This window comes from Brassica oleracea, chromosome C9 (genome assembly GCF_000695525.1).
Source record: "Brassica oleracea var. oleracea cultivar TO1000 chromosome C9, BOL, whole genome shotgun sequence".
Taxonomy (NCBI): Eukaryota; Viridiplantae; Streptophyta; class Magnoliopsida; order Brassicales; family Brassicaceae; genus Brassica; species Brassica oleracea.
Window position 1 is genome coordinate 13,887 of NC_027756.1, and position 13,719 is coordinate 27,605.

Consider the following 13,719-nt stretch of genomic DNA (forward strand, 5'->3'; position numbering starts at 1 on the left):
CATTGATCAACCAAACTGGTTCTCCCTTTCGATAAACAGGATTCTTGGGCTCGCTGATTTTATTGGGCTCTGTATTTGGCCCAATAGATGATATAAGTGGATTCTCGAGATAATCTCGATCGATCTGGCATTTCATTTCATCGTGTCCCCAATTCGATCTCAAGTCGAGATTCCATGGGAGGCCACCAAGGTTCCAGCACAGAACGCTTCTCCTCCGCCACATGGTTCTCCCAGTTGTGTACTTCAGCTCGCCGATTTAAATCATTGGCTCCTCCGTCCTTGGAGACTGCCGTTCGCTCCACCTCCGGCGACTCTTTAGTTCGTCGCCTCGGCCTCTGCGACCTCATACTGTTGGGTATCGGCGCTTCCATCGGCGCCGGCGTCTTCGTAGTTACGGGAACCGTCGCTCGCGATGCTGGACCCGGTCAGTTGGGGAATTTATCATCATAAATAGATTTGGTTTAGGGAGGGGGGGACAATCCAAATGATTGATTATATATATATACATACCTGACTGTAGGAGTGACGATCAGCTTCTTGCTAGCGGGAGCATCGTGCGTGTTGAACGCTCTCTGTTACGCAGAACTTGCATCTCGTTTCCCTGCTGTTGTTGGGGGAGCTTACATGTACTCGTATTCAGCTTTCAACGAGATCACCGCTTTTCTCGTTTTCGTTCAGCTCATGCTTGACTATCATATTGGGGCGGCTAGTATCTCTCGTAGCTTGGCAAGCTATGCGGTTGCGCTGCTTGAGCTTTTTCCAGCTTTCAAGGGCTGTATTCCTCTCTGGATTGGAAGCGGCCAAGAGTTGTTCGGAGGCTTTCTCTCTTTCAATATTTTGGCTCCCATTTTACTTGCGCTCCTCACCCTTGTTCTATGCCAGGGTGTGCGAGAATCTTCCGCTGTAAACTCCGTCATGACTGCTACCAAGGTCTGTCTTCACACTTTCTTTCCCATTTTTTACCTCAAGGTGATTCATTTTGATTGATTCTTGTCTAGGTCGTTATCGTTCTCGTTGTTATTTGTGCCGGAGCTTTTGATATTGATGTAGCAAATTGGTCCCCTTTCGCCCCTAATGGTTTTAAAGCTGTACTCACTGGAGCTACTGTAGTCTTCTTTTCTTATGTTGGATTTGACGCTGTTGCTAATTCTGCTGAAGAATCCAACAACCCTCAGGTCTTGCCCAATATTATATATTATGTTTTTCCAATGATACGATTATTATTATTAGCACACGCAGTGTCACTGTTTCATTCATTCCTACCCATTCATTCTCAGCGCGACCTCCCAATCGGAATTATGGGGAGCCTTCTTGTATGTATCTCCTTGTATATTGGAGTCTGTTTAGTGCTCACTGGGATGGTCCCTTTTAATCTCCTCAGCGAAGATGCTCCTTTAGCCGAAGCCTTTTCATCAAAGGGTATGAAGTTCGTCTCAGTCTTAATCAGTATTGGTGCTGTTGCTGGACTCACAACTACTCTGCTTGTTGGTCTTTATGTTCAGGTTAATATATATATATATGTACCTGGATTTTTTTAGTGGTATCTTTGATTCAGTCACTTGTTCTCATACTAAACAAGGTATCTCTGATGATATTTTCCACAAAACAGTCCAGGTTGTATCTGGGGCTAGGAAGGGATGGTCTGTTGCCCTCATTCTTTTCCAGAATACACCCAACTCTTCATACACCTCTTCATTCTCAAATCTGGTGTGGCATTGTTGCTGCTGTTTTAGCTGGCATCTTTAATGTGCATAGCCTTTCTCATATTCTGTCAGTTGGTACATTGGTACGTCAAGGTCTTAACTCTTTTTTTTATTATATACCCTTTTGGTTTTTGGATCGCACTTCTCCTTTTCACTGATTTTGGTTTTCCATTGTTTCAGACTGGGTATTCAGTCGTTGCAGCTTGTGTTGTAGCTTTGAGATTGAACGATAAGAAAGAAAGGGAGTCGTCCAATCGATGGACATCAAGTTGGCATGAAGGCGTCATTTGCCTTGTTATAATTGCATGCAGTGGTTTTGGTGCTGGCGTATTTTACCGTTTTAGTGCTTCAGTTATATTTCTTCTTCTCTCAGTAGGTGTGGCAGTTAGTGCTTCAGCAGTTCTCCATTATCGTCGAGTAAGTAGCCTTGAGCATAAGCAAATACTCTCTTCTTACTTACATTGCGCCAAAATAATTAAATCAATGCTGGAGTTGAGAAGCTAATATTAAGTATTCCTACAACAACACATAGAAACCAAAAGTAGTATGGTCTGGCACTTGGAACTCCACGGTGATACTTTAAAAGTCGTTGGCAATTGATTCAACTTTGGCACTCTTCTTTTTAGACAAGTCTGGTAGCAGCAGTTAGAAATGAGATAGCGATGCAGTCAAAATATACCTTAGTGGTTTTCTCTACAAATGCCTGACTAGCAATTATCCATGTTAACACCCTCAGCTTTTCGCTTCCACAGGCTTATGCTCAGTCTCTTGGTTCGGGGTTTTGCTGTCCTGGTGTGCCCATTGTGCCATGCGTCTGCATTTTCTTTAACATCTTCTTATTTGCGCAGGTAACACCTGCTTTTGTATTAATGCCTTGCTTGAACTTATAATATGATTTAAACTCTGAGCTTGTGCTACTTTTGCAGTTGCATTATGAAGCATGGATAAGATTTGTTGTTGTGAGTGTGCTTGCAACTGCGGTTTATGCCTTGTATGGACAGTACCATGCCGATGCAAGCACCTTGATTTATCAGAGGGCACCTGAAAGTGAAAGTGACTCTGGGTAAAAGCTAAGAGTGTTTGCTTCCACTACGCGAATCCTCTATTGAGTAGGTGATAGAATTACTGCGTTGTGTGAGAGACAAAAACAGTGTGCAAGATTGAATGGGATTAGTTATTTAGATATTGTAAATTGAAAAAAATTGAGGATGCTCGTAAAAATTATGTAAGTTAATATATGAAAACTTATGTGTTTCAATTTAGCAATGCTAGTGCAACAGATGTCTGATCCCAGAATTGATGATAAAACTAAAGCACAAGTGTAAAACTGTCACACTCGTTGTTCTCAATAACGCTTAACTGATAAAACAATCTAGCCTTTTATGAGTGTTTACTGGACCAAACTGAATCACAATAAAATAGATATAAGAGAGTTGTGTCTAGGCGGGCAAGTAGGACTCCAGCATCAGTTTGGCTGGGGAGGGAGCTAAAATATCTACGATCAGGTATGTGTATTTCCATTCCTTATCTGCCTTGTCTTTAAACATCTCTGTGTACACTTTCCCGGCTCCGCGAGGCCCACGGATGAAGAAGTTTACCTAAAAAGCAAGCATGTTCAATTTTGATTAAGTTTCCCTTAGCTTTTCTATAGAGAATTTAATGGGCAGAAGAATAAAATTACCTCCACATGCTCGACTCCGTCTTCATCTGTAAATACTCTGTTAGGTATACGTTGGCGAGCAGCTCGGTTTCTGGTTTCTTGTCCGTAGCCTGTGATGGGGGATCCAATCCTTACCCTCACCTAAACATACAAGTCAATCACAGTAACGTTGCGCTTTTAATCTCCAAATGTTTTGGCTTAACACACCACATATATGATCATCAATGTATGGTTTCTTATTACCTGACCGTCATCTTGAATTCTCTTCAACGCTTTGTCAAAGACCTTGTACCTATACAATACAAATACAGAGTCTTCAGATTCCCCAAGTATCAGCAGAGAATGAATATAAAGCAACCTAGAGTTCTGAAGCCTCACTCTTTTGGTTGAAATATGAGCTCTTTAAAGACAGCGTACCCAGAAGCCCCAGCGACCGCAAGCCCGGCCAGAATAACAAAACTGTAGGAAGCACCTTCTGTAAAGGTTACCGGCTTCTCCGGGATATGGTACGTCGGAGAATCAAAAGGATCCTCCACAGTCACCACCTCTTTCTTAGCCTGTAGAACATTTTTGCAAAGGATCGGCAGAGAAGCATTAATGTCTATGACACGGCAAGTAATATTTGACATAAGTTGTCTCATTGGGGCCAGCAAAGAAAGGAAGAGAGATTTAAAAGGTGGAACAAGGAGGTCAGAAGCATATTCTTATAAACACCTTATTCTGATGTTTCCCAGGTTCTTTAGAAGTTCTCGAGGCAAAAGATCTAGACAACAAGCAAGAGGGCCTGATGTTCACTGGACAAGATTCCATACGTTGGGGATTCCGAAAGCCAAACAACAGTCCTGCAAACAGATCATCGTCAGAACAACCACTATACAACCCTGGGATTTGAAATTTCACATTAATATTTTGCTGACCCTTAGCTCCATTTGAGACCTGCATAAGGGAAAAACACGATAAGAGCTATGAAACTAGCAGCTATGATGGCCAATAGGGAAGTTATTAAACCCTAAACATCTTACCAGGCTCATGAGACCAGAATCGGGAATGGCTTGCCTTGATGCTCCTGTTTGTGCAAGGGTTATCAACTGCACCCGGAAAGAAGAAACAATTAAAAGGGAAGAGAAACAAGCATAGAGTATGAATAAGGGATGCTGCAAAGAAATGAACAAGTGTTTCTCGAGGGATTCATAATAACTTAAAACTCATAATTAATAATAAAAAGCAACAGAAGAAGGTGTTTGTTTGTCACTGTAGAGATCAAAGCAGGACCAGAAAAGCAAGCATTCACATCATGGTAAGTGTATTTGATGTTGGGAACTCGAGCAGGATTAGAAGAAAATAAATTTGTTCAAGCTAAGTTTCCTTCGTTTCTATTTATTAAACAAAAGACAAACAATTCATCACTATGTAGAAGAGGAAGAATCAATAGCTGAAAGTCCACTCTCTCTCTATGCTAGTTTCTCTGGACAAAGTGCTAAGGAGAAAAGGACAAACCGATTTTCGGATTGCATAAGGATGTGAAGCGGAGGAAAACGGGACGGTCGAAGCCAGTTTCGATTTGGAAAGGCTGCCGATGGATCTCCTTAGGAAGCTCATCATAATCTCTGATCCAACAAAATAATAGAATGAAAACTTAGGAGCCGCCGGGGGGATAAAGAAGGAAGCCTTAAAACCTACCTCCTCTCTGCTTGGGGTTGCGCAGCACGGCGAGCGAAGCCGCTTCTGGGGTTTTACCGTCAACACGTGACACGTAAGTAATGTGGGCTCAACATTAGGCCTGGGCTCTCAATTTCCTTCTGGGCCCTATCACATTTCCCCCAATAAAATTCAATCCAATACCAATTGATGCTTCGAAAATAGTTAGTTATTCTTGAGTAAATAATACAGACAAAATCCTAAATTGTTTTTTTCGGCATCCTTATCATGATAAGAAAGATACTCCTAACCCAAAGTTTACCTTGTGTTTGTTTATAGATTTGAAAATACAAAAAAGAAAAGAAACAACAAGTTGATAATACCCCTAACGAACGTGTATGGGTAGAAGATGAGAGGAAGGCAAAAGCTGTTAGTGGTAAGAAGAAGTGGTTAAAACTTTTGAAATGATAAAAAGCAGAAAGTGAAATCAGAAGAAACCCTAATTCCTCATCGAACATGCACAATTCCAATTTGGATGACAGCTCCCTCCTCCGCGTCTTCTCCAAGCTTCCCATTTCTCACCACCTCTCCACTTCGCTCGTCTGCAAGCGTTGGTTGTTTCTTCACGGCCGCTTGGTTCCATCTCTTAAGCTCCTCGACTGGCACTTTCTCGAGTCTGGTCGCCTTTTCGCACGCTTCCCTGCTCTCACCCAAATCGATACCGTCCCTAGTTCATGTCTCCGGCTCGCGCCAAACTCGGGTGTCTTGTTGTCCTTTAAACCCTCTTCCTTCTTCTCTCTTCCTATCAGCAGCAGTACCCATGATGATGATGACTTGTCTTCCGACAGGATTCATCAAGGACTCCACTTGATTGCCCAAAAGTATCCCAATTTGAGGAGAATTGCTGTGTTTGGCGCGAACGAATACGGGCTGGCCACCCTCTCCGACACGTGTCCTACATTGCAGGAGCTGGAGCTCCATTGTTGCGGAGATTTGTCCTTAAAGGGCATTTCAGGATGTGTAAATCTGCAGGTACTGAAGCTGACAGCAAGGATGGATGGGGGGTTTTTCACCACTTCCGTGGTGGTGTCCGACATCGGGTTAACCATTCTTGCTCAAAATTGCAAGAGGCTAGTGAAGCTCGAACTATGTGGTTGTGAAGGAAGTTATGATGGCATCAAGGCAATTGGGGAGTGCTGCCAAATGCTCGAGGATTTGACTTTTCATGACCATAGGATGGATGCCGGTTGGTTGGCTGCTCTCTCTTTCTGTGCCAATCTCAAGACCTTCAAGCTTCGCTCTTGCAGGTCTATCGATTCTAATCCCGGACTCGATGAGCATCTCGGAGTCTGTCCTATGCTCCAGGAGTTGCACTTAGAACGGTGTCACCTGAGGGATATGAAGAGCACCAAATCTTTGTTTCTAGTTTGTGGCAATGTTCGGGATATTGTGCTCCGTAACTGCTGGGGTTTCCAAGATGATTTGTTTGCCTTAGCCTCACTCTGTAGGTAAGGAAACCTTTTTTTTTTTTTTTACCTTTTGTTTTATGATCCTTCTCTGATGGAAAATGTGTGTCTTTGTTAGGAGAGTGAAGCTACTTTATCTCGAACATTGCTCATTGCTGACGACAGGAGGTCTAGAATCAGTACTTCTTTCATGGAAGGGTCTTCAAAGACTAATGGTAGTCTCCTGTAGTAAGATAAAAGACAGCGAAGTTACTCCGGAACTTGCTTCCCTCTTCTCTGTGCTGAAAGAGCTCAAATGGAGACCCGACACGAGATCTTTACTGTCTGCAGATCTTGAGGGCATCGGAATGTGGAGAAAAGGCGGTAAATTTTTTACCAGTTTAAAGGGTTGAAGGTCAATCATCACCGGAGAAGCAGGCAGTAAGAGGTTCGCAGGGGAACAGTATTGTTACTGAACAATGCATGTCTTCCTTCAGCTTCCTCGTTGTAAATGTAGCAACTCCTGTACGCCTTGAATTTTGAAGGCATACGGGTTAACTTGTCTTAGTGTAATCTTTATACTACTGTTGATAGAAACTTTAAAAGAATACGAGGCACATCAAGAGAATAAAACATATCCCTCCTTGGGATTTTTAGTTCCTTTGTTGGTCATTCTGGTGTATGGGTGACCAAGTCTCTGCAGGTTGAAGCTGATATAAGAGAGCTCGTGATATGAAGTAGTCGATGGTAATGACTATTGGCTTGCTGACTTGACGTTAGGAAACAGCAGAGAGAAACAAGTATATGTCGGTAACCTGAACGCGGGGATTTTAAGAAGCGCAGCGCGTGAAATGCATTTGCGAAAACTATTAAAACCTGCTAAAACAATTAGAACATTAATACCAAAATAGATAGCAACAACTTTACAGACAAAATCAGACGCACCTGATAGTTTTCACTATCGGTTATATGGTCCCGGGAAGATAAATCAAGCAGCAAGTTGATGAACAATCTGAAATATGGTCTTGGATAAAGTGGTGTCTTTTCGTCATCTGCGTCCTTTAAAATAGATCTCACAATGACAGTCACAATCTGCAGTCAGAAATCAATGTCAAACCTTGTCTAATCTTTTCACAAATAAATGAAAAATCGTCTGACCTTCGAAAGAAGAAAGGATTTGCAGCTAGACTCCTGCTCACGAAAATACTGAAGGGGAGCAGAATAGAAACTAAGCCAGATAATGTATTGAGCCAAGTTGAATGCGATGAAATAGTAAAGTAACAATATTTACATTCAAGATAGAAAACACTAGTTTGGCATAGATATCGATGGCAACAAATGATGGTTCCTGAACTTCCTGAGTAGATTGCAGGGCACCAGAATTCATTTCCCCAGATGATATGCAATGAGCAATAGAATATTCCTAAGGAAACAGAGAAATCCAGCTCAATAATCAAGGCCTCTTGAATATTTTCCATGTGTTGATGCTGAAAATACTTGAAGGCGGTATTACTGTAAGAATACGGAAAAAGCTCTCAGTTTTATCATCTCCCTTCAGTAGTCCACTTTGATATAAATGCAAGACATGGCGGGTACGTGATGCATCATTTTCACCAGGGTGACTGCAGATCTGACACCATTCAGCAAAAAGCATGGTTGCCTGAACCATAGAGACAAACATAACAATAGAGTAAACAAACACCTCCAAAACGAATATACAACCAAAATTTTGTACGTAGAGAGACTACAAGTATCATATTTTCATCAAGAGGGAAAATTCATAGCAGTGAAAGGGACAACCAACAGTGATGTCAGAATTAACCTGTGGCAATAACTTTGAATGAACGCCTGCATTGGTAGGTAGCTCTACATGGTTTTGCGGAGAAATATTTTCAGATTTAAACTCATCGATCATCTGTGGTTGGGATCCCTGGGCCACACCAAAATCTTTGTTCCTAAAATCAGGATTTCCATCTATTTCTCTCTTCCGGTTCTTCAGAAGGGAAGTTGGTTTTACACTTTTGATATTAACCCCAATGTTCTTGAAAAAAATCTGAAGAAGTGAAAAACAACTCTTTGATACACAAGTGGAACATTGGTCCATCATATTCAAATTCTACTCAGTACATACCTCTATCTCAAACTTCAGGTTCATTTTAAGGTTTGGCATTGAATAAATCTCTGACAGTAACCCGAGTATAGGCATAGTCCATGGATTCGGAGGTTGATATGCAATACTGCTTTGGCAGGATTCCAAAACCTGAAGTACCATAACTTAGAATCCAGCCTACAATCATATTAAAAAGTTAGTCGTATGGATCATCCCACGCAAACCTTTGCAGTGAACGGAAGGATAGCAATAAGCAGCCCTTTTTCATATGCCTGCAAAGAGAAGATAATAATAAGTCCCACAACAACAAAAAAAGAATGAGAACCAAAAACAGTGAAATAAAGAGCAAGAATTACATCAATTATCAGTGATTTTGGATCTATTTCACACGCCCTTAAAACGCGATTCCTTCCAATGGTCACCTTCCCAAGCCAACTGCCTAAGTTTTTAAGCAAGGACCGCTCTTCTGAATCTGACTTTATGAGCGCTGAACCTAACAGAACCTGGAAAAGAAAAGTAATTAAGGACTGATGTCCCAACAAAATAAAAACAGCACAGCAAACCTTTGAAAAAGTTACCTTGCAGTTCTCATAGGAAGCTTGGACTATCTCCTTGTATAATTGCTGGGAATTAACTTTGTCCAAGAACTTCAAGTACAAGTCATGAAACTGTTGCTCGGTACTCACTCTGTAACGAATTTAACACAAACAGAAAAAAGCAATAAGAAGAGAGAGGAAACTCCTATCATCACTTGCGTACATATAGCACGACAACATATACCTTTTCATGACCATATACTGGGCAAACCAAGGGTAGTACTGAATAGACAAAATTTCAGAGAATTCTTTCCCTTTGGATTCAACATTTGCTGCTGAGACATTATTCATTATGAAATACATTTTGTCCTGAACTTCTGAAGGTGGAGCCTGGATTAAAAGATGCCTTTTCCTTGTCATTGTCGAAATAAACAGTAGAATTTTGACACATTCGTCATCATAATAACCTAAAGGTCATATGCTTTTCAAGTTTCAAAAGTACATCATACTACATTACCTCTATTGGATTCTCCTTTCTCTCCGTTGCAGCAACAAAAGTTCCTATGTTCAAAACTGCTTCATGGACCTTTTCTAATTCTTCAAACAGTTGACGTGATGTAATATGCGGTTTCAAAGCCTGCACCAACATCAGATTTTATCAGATAATAAATAAATCTTACATATGTATGAAACCAAGAGGGGAAACTAACATTCAAAAGGAAAGATGTTGCATCCAAACAAAGATCTGACATGAGATCAGCGGAACGGAACTGTTTGGAAAAAATATCCTTCGATTTCTGAAAATGAATGTCCTTGATAACCTTGAGGCACTCCTGAAATTACAAAACATGAATCTATAATGTGTATGCCATTTTCTCAATTAAAGAGAAATCATAACGCAAACTTGCTAGTAAGAAATAATATACTACCTCAAAAAAGACATCCTTGTACAGAAAAAGGCATTTTGACAACCAACTCTCAATCTCTAGAAACCCTCTCTGTGAGGCAAGGATTGCCAATTTGATGCCAAGTGACAGCGGAACTGAGTTTATAACAGAAGAGAGAATCTGAAATAATTATATCGGCAAATGATTAGTTGATAAATATAGAAAAGCTGAATACGAAACAATTTAAGGTAATAGAGCTAGGGTCGATTGCAAAACTTGAGCTACTCCTCCAAGCTACTTATGGGATGCAAATGAAAATAACTCGAATTTTTTCCATAATTACCTTAAGCTCATGGAAGATATCAATTATTCTGAGCATGCTGTCTAGTCCGAGATTTTGGGCATCTAAAAGACCCCAAATAACAAGTTCTCTGTTCAGCTGCCAGAGGTTAAGGACAAAACCAATATCCTGGGTATTCTTTATCATAAGGGGAAGTACATCAGATACCACCTCACGCTGAATGATATTACAAGCAGTCTGCAACAACGGTAGCCATGTACACAGCCCAACACAAACATTAAAAAAAATAGAGGTTAAGAGCCTATATCACCAAAGAATAGTATCCAGAAATTACTTCAATATGAGCCATCCCAAGAAGCAAGGTTCTAGGACAATGGGCCAGTGGATACTGAAGCAATGAACGAACTGAAACAGCATGCCCACTCTCGGCCAACTGGCATAGCACATCTAAAAGATCAAGAGACCGCCATGCGTGATTGGAAAGTGCTGTTTGCTCATCGATGTGCATGTTATCAATAGACAACTAAGAAAAACATAGCTAGTCAGACTAGTAACAGTTAATTGGAGAAGAACATGTCTGACAATGATGAAATAGATCTCACCAGCTTCCTAGTAGAGTGTACAAAGGTGAATATTTCTGGCGGTGCCAATACTGCATGCTTAAGGAAAGATAGCTGACCCTCCATATTTTTCCACACAAAAGAACAAACGGCATGAAGAGGAAATGGGTCCTGCGAGAATTAGTTTTAAACCCTTGAAACAACAATATAAGCGGAAATCAAGAAATCATGAAGATGATCCAGTCTGATAGCACACCTTGCAGATATTTCTAACAACCATCATGAAAAACAAGAAAGCCTCCATGTTAGGAATATCAAATCCTTCATGATCCAGATTTTCAATTACTCTCGGCCAGGTTGTGCCAGGAGCCTGCAATGCATTAGCAGATAGTAACAACAAAATCACAGTCAAGAAAACGAACAACGATCGTTTGATAACAAAGTAGAGGAGAAACATTTATATTACTATTGAAGCTAAAACGGTGACTTGGCAGAGGAAGAAGCAAGGATTTTAGAACTTACTAGCAGTTTAATTGTCTCAAAAAGGATGTCAACATTCCATGACTTTGGTGTGGGAAGTTTGGTTGGGGTGCAACATCCAAGGGACAAACTGAATGTTAGAAAGGTGTCGTAATCATCTTTAAGACCAGCATATGTACGAACAACAAGGACAAGAATTCTTGAGATAGCAGCCTCTGTTAATGGCAAGAAAAGGGACAAGATATCTTTGCATAGTGAGGCATCAGAGGTGATACCTTAACCCAATTCTTCTATGAGATCTCCCACACTAGTCTCCTTCGCAGTTTCAGTTAAGATAGCATCAAGGCTATTTAAATCCAAGCTCCTGGAGCAAAGAGGGAAACCATTTTAGAGATACAATCTCTGCCAAACAGAAAGGAAACTAATAACCAAAACCTGAAAACATCAGCTTCGTGGAGTTCCACTGAAGGGAAAGGGTTGTGAACAAATTGGAGTTTATCAGTAGAGTGATGGGAGGACAAAAGGTGAATGAAGGAATCTAAATGTTCTGGGAGAAAAAGAAGACGGTCAATCTCAGCTGCACAAAAACGAAAGATATCTAACGGAGAGGACAGAAGAATCATGGAAAGTTACCACTTGTGCTTGCATCAGAGTGAAATGCAGTGACGAACTCTGGAGTGACCTCAAAATCTTGGAGTGCGCAAGAAAGAAGAGTTGCGAAATTAGGCATTTCCAAGACACGTTTGAGAACCAAGGATACTACATTCTCAAGTTGCAATGTATTTGTGTGGCCTCCTTTCCAAAAGGTGAAGCAGGTCTTGAGAACGCAAATGCTAGTTTCTACTCCATAGTCAAAGAACTGCAGTGAAGATTGAATCATCAAAAAAAAAACGATAGACAAGCAAAGCCACGCACCAGCTTTTCTCTTGCAATAATTTGATTTCACAAGAATTCTCAAGAACAAAAAAAAGATATGGAACAAACCATAACGATGATGGATCCCGTAACACAAACCATTGCTTAATTCATCCTCTAGAAATTGAGTCATCATATACACGCAGGAATAAGAAAGAAAGAGAGAGAGAGAGCACCTCACAAATCTCTTGGGCCAGAGAGTGATAGTCGGAATCGTTGAATTCCATAAGTAAGAACCGGACATGACTGGAGACCTTGGAGGGAATCATGAGCATCGCCATCGGAGATCCAACTTCAATGCAGGATTCGGCTTGAGAGGATTTGGATATTCGTTCGTTCGTTCGCGTTGGGTTTATTGTTTGTGTTTACGTTGCCCGTCTTCTTCACCAGCTCCAGAGGAATACATAGCTTGCGGAGTCGCTGGCCGAAAACGTCGTCGCATCAAAATTACTAACATAAGCCCATTCAAAGGGACACCATTATTTTTAAAGTCGAGCCCATCAAAAACCCAATTGTAATCTCATTGGTTTTTAAAGCCCAGTCCATTAAAAACGCAGACAGTTCATTCTCTATGGGAATGGATCAAATCGATTTTATACACAGAACAACGAATAATGGCGCTCGCGCTGTTAGCATCTCCTCCACCTCCGCTCGGGGGGTTCCGTCGCAGTTTTGGAACAAAGTGTTCGCTCTTCGCCGCACATCGAGCCAAGCGGAACCTGATGGATCTCATCTCCGACCAGGACCGAGGTCTGAGAACCCAGAAAGACGCCGTGAAGCGAGATGCGATCGTGAATGCCATCGAGGCCATGGCGGTGATCGGGGGAAGCTCCGTCACCACAGGAGATTCGCTGTCTGCCACGTGGAGACTACTGTGGACGACTGAGAAAGAACAGCTGTTCATCATAGAGAAGGCGGGGTTGTTCGGCACGCGCGCAGGAGAGGTACTGCAGGTGATCGATGTGAGGAAAGGGACGCTCAACAACGACATCACTTTCCCGCCCGACGGGGTTTTCTTTGTACGCTCCGATATCGACATCTCTTCCCCGCAGAGAGTCAATTTCAAATTCACTAGTGCGGTGTTGAGAGGAAGCAATTGGGAGATCCCACTCCCACCATTTGGCCAGGGCTGGTGAGTTCTTCTTCTTCTTCATTACGATAATTGTTTGTTTTGAGACTACGGAATTTGGTTTTGGTTGCAGGTTTGAAAATGTGTATATGGATGGTGACATCAGAGTGGCCAAGGACATCAGAGGGGACTACTTAGTTGTTGATCGTGCTCCTTTAAACTGGAAAGAATGATCCACACAGCAACACTATTGTTACTCAACAGTGCATCTCATCCTTGTTGTTTCTTTTTAATGATCTTTGTTTTGTACATCAACACTACTCTATTCTACGACTTTACATCATCTATTTTTAATGCCAAATGCAAACATTTGCACATATAGCTAAATGTCCACCCGCTTCAGAACACCACAGCA

General features: G+C 41.5%; 4 protein-coding genes and 1 pseudogene across 4 annotated transcripts; 3 read left to right on the forward strand and 2 right to left on the reverse strand.

Moving 5' to 3' along the window:
* Positions 1-111: 111 nt before the first annotated feature.
* On the forward strand, positions 112-2,965 carry LOC106317914 (cationic amino acid transporter 9, chloroplastic). Its single transcript, XM_013755725.1, has 8 exons — positions 112-424; positions 521-930; positions 999-1,175; positions 1,278-1,502; positions 1,610-1,786; positions 1,884-2,120; positions 2,456-2,551; positions 2,630-2,965. Exons 1-8 carry the CDS (start codon positions 175-177, stop codon positions 2,768-2,770), a joined length of 1,713 nt encoding a protein of 570 aa, XP_013611179.1. The 5' UTR covers positions 112-174; the 3' UTR covers positions 2,771-2,965.
* LOC106317916 (probable mitochondrial import inner membrane translocase subunit TIM21) lies at positions 2,940-5,143 on the reverse strand. The gene is made up of 9 exons (XM_013755728.1): positions 5,044-5,143; positions 4,861-4,970; positions 4,386-4,451; positions 4,281-4,299; positions 4,078-4,205; positions 3,742-3,920; positions 3,607-3,655; positions 3,385-3,504; positions 2,940-3,301 (listed from the first exon to the last, which is right to left on the reverse strand). Exons 2-9 carry the CDS (start codon positions 4,963-4,965, stop codon positions 3,143-3,145), a joined length of 825 nt encoding a protein of 274 aa, XP_013611182.1. The 5' UTR covers positions 4,966-4,970; positions 5,044-5,143; the 3' UTR covers positions 2,940-3,142.
* A 172-nt stretch (positions 5,144-5,315) lies between these two features.
* LOC106317915 (F-box protein At5g07670-like) lies at positions 5,316-7,106 on the forward strand. The gene is made up of 2 exons (XM_013755726.1): positions 5,316-6,509; positions 6,586-7,106. The coding sequence occupies exons 1-2, from the start codon at positions 5,518-5,520 to the stop codon at positions 6,857-6,859; spliced, it is 1,266 nt and encodes a 421-aa protein (XP_013611180.1). The 5' UTR covers positions 5,316-5,517; the 3' UTR covers positions 6,860-7,106.
* LOC106317913 lies at positions 7,096-12,593 on the reverse strand (annotated as a pseudogene).
* Positions 12,594-12,820: 227 nt separating this feature from the next.
* Positions 12,821-13,681, forward strand: LOC106313562 (probable plastid-lipid-associated protein 11). Its single transcript, XM_013751408.1, has 2 exons — positions 12,821-13,367; positions 13,438-13,681. The coding sequence occupies exons 1-2, from the start codon at positions 12,850-12,852 to the stop codon at positions 13,535-13,537; spliced, it is 618 nt and encodes a 205-aa protein (XP_013606862.1). The 5' UTR covers positions 12,821-12,849; the 3' UTR covers positions 13,538-13,681.
* The last annotated feature ends 38 nt before the right edge of the window (positions 13,682-13,719 follow it).